The 11823-nt window shown below is 42.1% G+C and overlaps 1 protein-coding gene across 10 annotated transcripts in view; it reads left to right on the top strand.

Moving 5' to 3' along the window:
* Nucleotides 1-278: 278 nt before the first annotated feature.
* The window catches only part of SPG21 (SPG21 abhydrolase domain containing, maspardin), a 47576-nt gene continuing 36031 nt past the window's right edge, over nucleotides 279-11823 (top strand). For 4 of the 10 annotated variants that reach the window (XR_009051414.1, XM_057722840.1, XM_057722841.1 and 1 more), the window contains exons 1-4: nucleotides 293-424; nucleotides 4193-4279; nucleotides 6826-6987; nucleotides 7422-7466. Coding sequence is in view for 9 of the 10 variants with exons in the window: in XM_057722840.1 (XP_057578823.1) it covers nucleotides 4217-4279; nucleotides 6826-6987; nucleotides 7422-7466 (270 nt within the window). In the remaining variant the exon portion in view is untranslated. Of the gene's footprint in view, nucleotides 425-3791; nucleotides 3923-4192; nucleotides 4280-6077; nucleotides 6534-6825; nucleotides 6988-7421; nucleotides 7467-11823 lie in introns of all 10 variants that reach the window. The other 6 variants (XM_057722836.1, XM_057722835.1, XM_057722839.1 and 3 more) reach the window with 6 other exon arrangements.

Raw genomic sequence — 11823 nt, 5'->3', positions numbered from 1 at the left:
GCCGCCACCGCCAGAGAGGATGCCGACTCCGCACCCGGCAGACTGTACAGAGTGCGCCGGAGTCTCACCCTGCGGGCCAACCCGCCCCGTCGCCATGGTGACCGCCGAGTCACGCAGCTCCACCCCTTCCTTGCGACGTGGTCCCGCCCCTTGGAACCCGGAAACCTGAGGCTCCCTCTGGCTGTGCGAAGGTTTCGGGAGGAGGGAGGGCGGCGGCCGTGGCTTGCTGGGCCGCGCGCCCCGCCCCTCGGAGGCCGGCCCTCCAGCGCGCCCCCAGGGTCTGCAGCGCTCGCGGGTGCTGAACGCTCAAGCCTCCGGCCCCGACCCGCGCCCAGCAGCCTCCCGGGCCCGCACCCGTACTGGAGGGAAGAGACGCCTCGGGGAGGAGGGAAAGGGATCTGGGGGCGGCCACGGCAGGTGAGAGGTGGGCGAGGCCCTGGGAAGCGGGGGATGTGGGTGTGTGATGTGTTTGTAGGTGAGTATGGTTTGTAGTGTGCGCGGCTGCCTTTGTCCGTGTGACTTTGTGTGGCCCTGAGGGGTCGGTTCATGTGACCATGCACGTGATTGCATGTCCCTGTGTGTCTGAGGTCGAGTCTGAGTTCATGCGGGTGATCGGTGTGCCTGTGACCCTGCCTTTGTGTGGCTGTCACCAGTGGGAATGGGAGAAGGTGGAGGTCTGTGTGTGGGTCGCCTGGGGTGGGGGTGGGGCGCTTGACCTGGGCATACTCTTGTAATCCCATCTTGGGGCTACACTGCTGCAGCCCAGGAACATATTTTTTCCTGTAAACTTTTAAGAACTCTGAGCAGACTAGTTATTTTGGAGACTGCATCTCAGCCTGAAAGTGAGAAATGCCTTTGTCATTGCTGAGTACGGGCCAGGTGTGAGGCTTGTGAATGAGGCATGAGGAAAGTAGCAGGGCTAGGCTGTCTCACTTTTCCTCTTCTTTTCCTGGGGAGTCATAAGCGCTACGTTTGTGCCGCTTCTTTGTCTCCGCCCACAGTGTTCCAGCTCCTGTTGGCACAAAGCTTCAAGAGACTGAGGGGTAATAGAATAGCTGTGTGCAAATTTCCAAAAGCTTTTATATTAAGACAGAGTACGAGATGAGGTGTCAATGTCGAAATGTCAAGTAGTCAGCTTTTCCTCCCATGAGGTTTAGAAGATAATAGAATAAGTTTCTGAAGAAAGGAGGGATAAATCGTCCCCTGAGGAAACCTAAAAAAAGAATAGTTCTGTACTGGTGTGGGGTATGGAGGCTTGCATGAAAAAGCCAGTGGCGTCGCCCAGAGAGTCTCAGGTTCTAATATTTCGTTATTGCTGGTGTTAATAATAATCACAGATTGTCCATATGTAGATCATATGGTTGAGATAAAGGATCAGAAAACCTCTGACTAGTTAAACTGGCTCGATGACTTAAATATTTCTAAAGGCAATTTCATTACCTGTAAATTGGCAGGGTCTGTTGAAACCCTCAGGGATAAGTGGTCTGTAAACTGGCTGGTTCTGTTGAAACCTGGAGGGATAAGGGCACGTAATTCTTGAGCACACTCATAACTGGCAGTTTTATTGTCGAGCAGCACGGGGGCCAGAGAGGACCGGGTGTCCAGAGCACTCCTTGAGGAGGGGTTTCCTTAGGCAAGATTAAGGCAAAACTCCTGCAGCCCTTTCCCCAGCAACAAAAACAGGTGCTTTTGTTTTTGTGAAGAATTGAATTGTGAGAGATCAAATCAGCGTTGCTGAGCTCGTGGTCCACATTCTTTCTTATTTAATACTGACCAGGTGGGTCACAATCTCAGTGAACCTTTTCTTTTTACCCCATCCAGAATGTTCCCCTTGTGACTTGGAAAAGTGTTGCCCTGTAGTGGATGAAAGAGAGCTGGGAGAACAAACTTCCTTTTCACACCACTCACAGCTGCTTTCCCTTTACAGCAGTTTTTTTCACTTAAACGTCAGTTGGTCAGATGCAGCATTTGGTTTCTATCTTACCTTTCATGTGCTGCCAAACCAGCACAAGTGTTAAAAATCACTTGCCTCTACAAAAATTTAGTCACAGTTGGGTGGAATCTCTTTGTCCAGCAAGGTTAGTTATAAAATGTTATAATATTGGGTGGTTGTGGATAATACCGAGGACTGTGGTAAGGAACGTTTTTCTGCTTATTGGATGACAGTGAATGTGTGTGCCTGTGTGTGATGTGTGTATGTATATTTGCATGGTAGTTTGGTTTGTACATTGCAACTGATTCCAAACTATGAAAAATTTATTTTATCCCAAGTTCAGTGAATCTGGAAGCATACCTTCTGGCTTTAATTAGCTAAAGTGTTTTATAAATCTATTGAGGGGTTTTTTTTTTCTAAACATGTTTTTGATATTTCTTCCTGTAGAATAGTGATTGTTAATAGTACTGCAGTACTAGGAAGTGTCTCCATTAGGCAAAATTTATGTGATGTAGGAATATTTCAAGTCCGTCCAGGTAGAAAATATTCCAGAATTAACTATATGTGCTAGTTGCTTTCAGTTAAAAGCAGCGACCAGCTTAGAGAAAGGTTGTAGTTCAAATGGCTTTGATTTCTTAGCAGTGAATATTTGTTAAGAGAAAATGGGTATGCAAAGAATGATTTTCTTTATTTCAGTATGAATAAGAACTACATCTGTTCACATTGATTTTCAGCATAAGACTGGCTGATGATTTTCTTGGTATTTTACAGCCACTTAGGAGTATAATAAACTTTTCTAAGTACCATCCTAGCCTTGAGAGAAGAGACATTATTACAATGTCAAGGTTGTAAACCTAGTTTGCTATTGGATGTCTACATTTGCCATCTCCTTGGGGCTCAGTTTAGTAACCCCCAAGGTAGAAGGTAATAGTTAAGATTGCTGAGTGCCCTGTGTTCTTGAGGGAGTAGATGTGGAAGGCCAAGGAAGAAGATTCATTGGCCTTGGAATCCCCAACTCCTGACCAGTCCAGAGAAGCCCCTCTGAAATGGCAGTTCAGAGTTAGCCCAGGAGTTAAGTCCTAGGGTCTCAAACTCATCCGAGCCCTGCTAGGAAAATCCAGGCTTGTGCTGGGGTAGAGGACATGATGCAAACAAACATTTGAATCCTTCCAAACCGATGGGTGGAAGCTCTTCATTTGGCAATAAGAATCTGCAATAAGGAACTATAATCTTCAGGTTCCCGTTATGACACAACACAGATGCCTGAGCAAAGAGGAGCAGCCTTTAACTTGAAAATGCCCTGCTAATGCCACACTTATAGGTACCCGGGTTAAAAGGGACTCTAGGATTGCCTAGTTCGGCCTGCTTAGGATGTAGTCGTTCATTTAGTTAACAGATAGTGCCTACTGTGTACCAAGCACTGTTCTACGCTTTGGAGATAGAGTGGTGAAACAGTCATAGATGAGAAAACAAGCCCAAAAAGGGTCAGTGACTTTTCCAAGGTCACAGAGCTATAAAAGCTGGAAGTCACTAATCTTACAACAGAAGACCACAGGTTTTTTCTAAAGGCACATGTTTTGTTTTGTTTTGTTGCTGGTTATGGTGCCTTCAGGTCTATTCTGGTATCTTATGGATTTTTCAGAGTACATTATATCACTTTTAACAATGTCCATATGAACAGCAAGTTTTCCTCCATTTTGCATTAGAAACTGTGTGTGAGTTTCTAAAGCTGTGTTCCCCTAGAGTTAGATTTATGGCATTTTATGAATTTATCAGGAAGCAGGCTTACATTAACTCCTTTTTCTAGTGTGGACTGTTCCTAGAATTCTGTCAGACGGGAATATCTTTATTAACATAGATTCTTAAGATTTTGTCAAAAGACAGGTTATGCTACTGCATTTGGAGTCATTTAACTAGGACAGGCAGTGAGGTGTCAGAAAAGCCTGTTCTGCATCTGGTCCTGGTTTTGCAATAGCCATGGAATCTTGGGTAAGTCATTAAAATTTTCTAGACCAGATTCCTCTTCTGGAGGAACTAAGGGGGTTGGAATAATTCCCTCTCAGGTCCCTTCCTATTCCTGGATTATAGGCTTGCGCTAAATTATTTTCTGTAGTTTAAGTATATGCCAACAAGGTAAAATAGCCCATTTCCTCAGTTTTACCCTTTTAAGTATTGTTGTTAGAGCTAGACCAGACTCTACATTTAGTTCTGATCTAAACATGAATTCTTGACATGAAACATCACATGCTTTTATTTCAGGGTTAACCTCCATTTCAGCTAATCATGGGAGAGATTAAAGTCTCTCCTGATTATAACTGGTTTAGAAGTACAGTCCCCCTTAAAAAGGTATGTATGGTTTTACTACACCTCTTATTTGCAAAATCTTGTATTGTTTTTATGTGTGATTTAGATGTTACGTCTTAGTAGTGTTTGAGAGTGAAGGTTATTGCCAAGTATCATGACTGGGTTGCAGAGCATAAAGTTCACCTCTTCCCTGTCAAGTACAATCAACTTCTGAGATTCATTTAAGAGTAAAAGTGAGAATAACTGTACTCGTTATTTTATAATTGCTTTTACATTTTCAAGCAAGCAGCAATATGTGTAGCAACTGTACAGTAAGTACAGTTAAATTCTATTAGAAAGCATTGTCCTGTTCCTCAGGTTTAAGATTTACAATGAGTCACATTATAGATCCTCTGTTTGCCGTGATATATACTCATTCTGCCATGGTCGTCTTTTGGAAACTTTATTTGCCCTGGGATGTCCAAAACTCCCAAACATTTATATTGAAGTTTGCTGACTCTGAGTCCGAAATTAATCCCAAATGTTTGGGGATCACACTAGACAAAAGTTGTGTCAGAATAAAATCTTTGCTGATCCGCTTGCAGAAGTATTAGAATACTGTGATCTGAAGACCATCTGTCTCTGTTATAATTATTTTGTCAGGGGAAATAGCTGTGGAAGTATCATGCAAGTTTGAATTAATAATGAAATTATTCAGAATTATAGAAATTTGAGATACAGTCTCCAGGTATAGACAGAATACCTGCTATGTACCTGGCACTGTTGGGAAAAGTCCCCAAATACCTTGTTTGATTCTTTCAACGGTTTAACAAAGTGGATAGTGGTGTGCCCATTTTGCAGATGAGAAAACTGAGGCTCATGGAGGTTAACTCTACTAGACTGTGTAGAGTCTAATAGAGTTTGAATTAAAATCAAATTAATCTGGCTTCAAAGCCAGAACGAATTGGCAGCTTACCAAAGGGAACCCGCCATTCTTCTTGCTCCCCTAGGAACTACTGCCCATGCTTAGGAGAATTGCCCCTTGGAGTCCCTCTGCCTTGTCCCATCCCCTCAAGTAATTCCTGTGAGCTCCTCTTGATGGACTCACTAATAAGCAAGCAAGCTGATCACCAGCCCCAAAGCAACACAAGCTTACCTAGATATTCTTGTAAGTAGTTATAGGAAGTAGGTTCATTGATGTAATTTTCTCCTTTGGTCAGTTTGGTCCACAAGTCATGAAAAATTTGCTTGAAATTTCGTAGTGTTCGATTTTAATTTCAGGGATCTAAATACTTTATCTCATATGAATTTTATTCCTTTTAAGGTTGGAATTTACTGTATGCACTGTCAGAGGTCACTAAGATTTTTTACTACAATCAGAGCAAAAAAAAACCATGAAAAGCAAAAATGTTGAGTGACAAATACAAAGGGCAAAAACATAATCGTGAGATATATTGTCACCTGGGGAAGTCCCGAAGGTATTTGTTAGGGCCCTCTGGACTTTGCCCTGCCCTGTAACTGGCTCCCGGTGATGCCAGTTACCCCGTTACTGTGCTGCCACCCACACTGACACCATGGGCCCCACAGCTCTGCCAGCTGGGAGCTCTCAGAAAATAGAACCTTGAACTTCTTAATCTAAAAGTAGGATAAGTTTTGATTTGCATTGCCAAAAGTTCAAGCAGTGAATGGACTTTTCCCAATACCACCAAACAGTCAGCCAAAGAGAACAAAAATTAAACTATCGCACAATGCATACTGTAGCTACCACGCGACACTGTTGAACACTCAGTGACAGCCAGACTCCGTGCTGAACACCTGATTTGTCTGAGCTCATGTAATGCTCATGTTTTTCTCTTGTTAGGTCAGGAACCACTAAATCAGGAGGACTTCTGATGACCTTCTTCTTTCTCACCCCCTTTTCCCCAGAAAGCCATTTTTTCCCTGAACCCATTCCCCACACCTGATTGAATAGTGTGAAACATTCTCTGGGGACAGTGACACCTACTCCTGCCTCATCCCTCCTTCTCTAGCAGACGTCTCCCCCTCAGAGGCTTGGTCTAGATCAGGCTCCTGAAGTGGGATCTCCTGAGTGATCCCATCTCTACCCAGTTTCTCCCCGGAGCTGGAGTCTTTTCTGCCCCTCGCCTCTCCTGTTCACACACTGACCCTGCTGATCCCAGCCAGCCCTCCGGGCCAGCACCCAAGAGTGACTCTGCAAATTGTTCTCTTCCTACGTGCGTGCATGCATGCACACACACACACAGCCAGAAGTATGGGGAAGAAATAAGATGCTGTGTACAGAGGTTACTGTTTGATGGTAAACAAAATAAACTTCATATAATCATGGCTGGGATGGAAAATTCAAAACGGGTAGAAAAAGCAGCTCTTGGGAAAAGTATAAAGCAGTTCCATGAACTATGTCTGCACTGAAGACGCAAAAGGAGACAAAGCTGTTTATTACATGTGCTGGTCTGGTGTAATCCCCACATTAGCTTGTTAACAACCGAGGCAGTGGCATTAAAATTATCAGCGAAATTATAGTGTCGAAATAACTATGTAAAATCCCATCCATGAGGTTTTTCACTTTTTTCTTGTAACTTTCCCTGCAGATTATTGTGGATGATGATGATAGCAAGGTCTGGTCGCTCTATGATGCAGGCCCCAGAAACATCAGGTGTCCTCTCATATTCCTCCCTCCCGTCAGCGGAACTGCAGATGTATTTTTCCGGCAGATTTTGGCTTTGACTGGATGGGGTTACCGAGTTATAGCTGTAAGTATTACTGGTTCAGGGTTAAAATGCAGGTCCGCATTTTCCGGTTCTGTGTGTGTGTATGCGTGCTCCTCTTTCTGACTAACTGTAGTCATGGGCATGGTTTTTATTGAGGTAAAGTACTGTTTTCCTTTTTTTAAAATATGAGAGGGAGTTTTTTGAAGGAAGGTGGGGTGGTTTGCAAACATACAGAGGCGCAGAGGGGACAAACCTCTGTCGGAAGCCTTCTCTACCCCCAGCTTACACGTGCATTTTCTGAATAAGTCTGACCAGTAGGAAGCATCGTCCTTGTTTATAGATGAGGAAACTGAGGTCTGGACCATTTTAGTGATTGCCGAGGGTCACACAACCAGGAGGCTGTGGAGGGAGAACGCAGCTCAGTCTTCTGACCCCATTTCTACTCCCCTTTTATTACATCACTGCTTCGTGGGCAGCAGAGGGATCCACTGACATCCAGGAGACGGAAAGCTTGCTTTAATGTGAGTCCTTGACAGGTGAGGTGAGGCCCATTAATTAGCTCCTGTCCTTCGCATTTGATTATGAAGTTTTTTGTTTCTAATTGTTATCACTGAGTTCGGTCTAAATCTGGTTTCGCGTTGATCATTCTTTAATCTCCCTCTGGGAGGATGGCGTAGGTGGGAAGGCACTGTTGCTCACGTTGGAGTGTTTGGTGTGCCTCAGCCAGGTCAGGACAATGGACTTTGGTTTCCTAACTTCCCAGAAGGAGAGGCTCTGGCTTTGGAGCCAGCAGTTGTTTCAGGGACCTGGAGTGTTAACATGTAAACGGTACTCTCTGTGGGAGTACTGCTGTTAGTATACATTTTATTTACTGCCTAGAGGAGAGAAAGTGTGGGCCAGATCTCTTGGAAGTTAACTGAAAATTCCACTGCGGTTACCACCAACTGGGGTCATGCAAGACAAATCCAATTCCTCTTCCTCCGGACAGCCCTTCTCTTTCTTGAAAAAAATAATTATTATTGGCCGCCTACTGCCTTCCCCCCCAGGTCTTTTCTTCTCCAGCTAAGTTTCTCCAGATTCTTTAACCGTTCCTCATATGGTGTGTTTGAATCCCTGCAACATAATCCTCCCTTGTTCTGGGTATTCAGTAATCCCCCTCAGCGGACAGCATTCCAGGAGAGCAGGGTGGTAACCGCCCTCATTCCAGTCCTCTGCAGCTTAAGTCGTGACCGTTTCTGTCCTTGTGGTCATGGCTGATCAGCCAGGGAGGGGGAACTTGAGCAGCCCCCAGGTGTCTGTCTCACTTTAGAGCACTCTCCAAAGTGGACAGTGTGTTTATCGTGCTAAACTGGCAGGGCACAGAGCCTTGCCTTCTGGCTGGATATTTCTTCTTGCCCTCAAGCTTCCTGATGTGGGCTTTCCCTATTTCTTAGCTAGGTAATGAATCAAGGAAAAGGCCAGAAACATCTTCAAAAAAACTTTGTCCTTAAGATTTGATGAAAATGCCCAACCCCAGGAGGTTCTGAAATTTACGAGGTGTTTGTTAGTATCTAGCAGTTAAAGTGCATGGATCCTCTTTTCATTTACATTTTTATTGAGATAATTATGATTCATATGCAGTTGTAAGAAGTAATAGAGATATCCCTATATACTTTGCCCAGTTTCTCCCATTTTATAAAACTGTAGTAAGATATCACAACCAAGATATTGATGTCAATGTAGTCCACCGTCCTTGTTCAGATTTCCCAGTTTTACTCTTACTCATTTGTGTGTGTGTGTATTAAGTTGTATACAATTTTATCACCTGTCTAGGGCACAGATTTTTTTTAATTTAATTTTTATCTTATAGTTAATTTACAATGTGTTAGTTTCAGCTGTACAGCAGAGTGATGCAGTAATATATATATACATATATCCATCCTTTTTCAGACTCTTTACCTATATAGGTTATTACAGAATATTGAGTAGAGTTCCCTGTGCTATACAGTAGGTCCTTGTTGATTATTTTATATATAGTAGTATGTATATATATATATTTTGGCTGTATTGGGTCTTTGTTGCTGTGCACAGGCTTTCTCTAGTTGGAGCGTGTGGGGCTACTCTTCTTTGCTGTGCATGGGTGTCTCAGTATGGTGGCTTCCCTTGTTGTGGATCACAGGCTCTAGACACTTGGGCTTCAGTAGTTGTGGCACTCGGGCTCAGTAGTTGTGGCAAACGGGCTTAGTTGCTCCATGGCATGTGAGATCTTCCTGGCCCAGGGATCGAACCTGTGTCCCCTGCATTGGCAGGTGGATTCTTAACCACTGCGCCACCAGGGAAGCCCAGTAGTGTGTATATGTTAATCCCAAACTCCTAATATGTCCCTCCCCACACCTTTCTCCTTTGGTAACAATAAGTTTGTTTTCAAAGTCTGTGAGTGTTTCTGTTTTGTAAGTAAGTTTATTTGTATCATTTTTTTTTGATTCCACATGTAAGTGATATCATATTATATTTGTCTTTCTCCGTCTGACTTACTTCACTTAGTATGATAATCTCTAGGTCCATCCATGTTGCTGCATAGGGCATTATTTCATTCTTTTATATGGCTGAGTGATATTCCATTGTATATATGTACCACATCTTTATCCATTCCTCTGTCAATGGACATTTAGGTTGCTTCCATGTCTTGGCTATGGTAAATAGTGCTACAGTGAACATTGGAGTGCATGTATCTTTTCAAAGTATGATTTTCTTCGGATATATGCCCAGGAGTGGGATTGCTGGATCATATGGTAGTTCTATTTTTAGTTTTTTAAGGGGCCTCCATACTGTTCTTCATAGTGGCCCTACCAATTTACATTTCCACCAACAGTGTAAGAGGGTTCCCTTTTCTCTACACCCTATCCAGCATTTATTGTTTGTAGACTTTTTGGTGATGGTCATTCTAGCTAACGTGAGATGATACCTCATTGTAGTTTTCATTTGCATTTCTCTAATAATTAGCAGTGTTGAGCATCTTTTCATGTGCTTTTTGGCCATCCGTATGTCTTCTTTGGAGAAATGTGTATTCAGATCTTCTGCCCATTTTTTGATAGGGTTTTTTTTTTTTTTTTTTTTTTTGATATTGAGCTGCGTGAGCTATTGATATATTTTGGAGATTAATCCCTTGTCATGACTTTGTTTGCAATATTTTCTCCCATTCTGTGGGTTGTCTTTTCATTTTGTTTATAGTTTCCTTTGCTGTGCAAAAGCTTTTAAGTTTAATTAGGTCCCATTTGTTTATTTTTGTTTTTGTTTCCATTACTCTAGGTGGTGGATCCAAAAATATATTCCTGCAATTTATGTCAAAGAGTGTTCTGCCTATGTTTTCCTCTAAGAATTTTATAGTATCCAGTCTTCATTTAGGTCTTTAATCCATTTTGAGTTTATTTTTGTTTATGGTGTTAGAGAATGTTCTAGTTTCATTCTTTTGTGTGTAGCTGTCCATTTTACCTAGCAGCACTTATTGAAAAGACTGTCTTCTCTCCATTGTATATTCTTGCTACCTTTGTTGTAGATTAATTGACCATAGATGCATGGGTTTATTTCTCGGCTTTCTATCCAGTTCCATTGACCTATATTTCTGTTTTTGTGCCAGTACCATACTGTTTTGATTACTGTAGCTTTGTATTATAGTCTGAAGTCAGAGAGCCTGATTCCTCCAGCTCCATTTTTCTTTCTCAGTATTGCTTTGGCTATGTGGGATCTTTTGTGTCTCTATATAAAGTTTTAAATTTTTTGTTCTAGTTCTGTGAAAAATGCCATTGGTAATTTAATTGGCATTGCATTGAATCTGTAGATTGCCATGGGTAGTATTGTCATCTTGACAGTATTGATTCTTCCAATCCAAGAACATGGTCTATCTTTCCATTTGTTTGTGTCATCTTCAATTTCTTTCATCAACATCTTATAGTTTTCAGAGTATAGGCCTTTTGCCTCCTTAGGTGGGTTTATTCCTGCATATTTTATTCTTTTTGATATGATGGTAAGTGGGATTGTTTCCCTAATTTCTCTTTCTGATCTTTCATTGTTAATGTATAGAAATGCAACAGATTTCTATGTGTTAATTTTGTATCCTAAAACTTTACTGAATTCATTGATGAGCTCTAGCAGTTTTATGGTGGCATCTTTAGGATTTTCTGTATATAGTATCATGTCATCTATAAACAGTGACAGTTTAACTTCTTTTCCAATTTGGATTCCTTGTATTTCTTTTTCTTCTCTGATTGCTGTGGCTAGGACTTCCAAAACTATTGTTGAATACAAGTGGCGAGAGTGGACATCCTCATCTTGTTCCTGATCCTAGAGGAAATGCTTTCAGCTTTTCACCATTGAGTATGATGTTAGTAGTGGGTTTGTCATATATGGCCTTTATTATGTTGAGGTAGGTTCCCTCTATGCCCACTTTCTGGAGAGTTTTTAATCATAAATGGATGTTGAGTTTTGTCAAGAGCTTTTTCTGCATTATTGAGATGATCACATGGTTTCATTCTTCAATTTGTTAATGTGGTGTATCACACTGATTGATTTGCAGAAATTGAAAAAACCCTTGCATCCCTGGGATAAATCCCACTTGATCATGGTGTATGATCCTTTTAATGTATTGTTGGATTCAGTTTGCTAGTATTTTGTCGATTTTTGCATCTATGTTCATCAGTGATATTGGCCTGTAATTTTCTTTTCTGTGGTATCTTTGTCTGGTTTTGGTATCAGGGTGATGGTGGCCTCACAGAATAAGTTTGGGAGTGTTCCTTCCTCTGCAGTTTTTTGGAATAGTTTCAGAAGGATAGGTGTTAACTCTTCTCTAAATGGTTGATAGAATTTGCCTGTGAAGCCATCTGGTCCTGGACTTTTGTTTGC

The sequence above is a fragment of the Hippopotamus amphibius genome, chromosome 2, assembly GCF_030028045.1.
Source record: "Hippopotamus amphibius kiboko isolate mHipAmp2 chromosome 2, mHipAmp2.hap2, whole genome shotgun sequence".
NCBI classification, from domain to species: domain Eukaryota; kingdom Metazoa; phylum Chordata; class Mammalia; order Artiodactyla; family Hippopotamidae; genus Hippopotamus; species Hippopotamus amphibius.
This window is presented reverse-complemented; position numbering and strand designations above follow the sequence as displayed.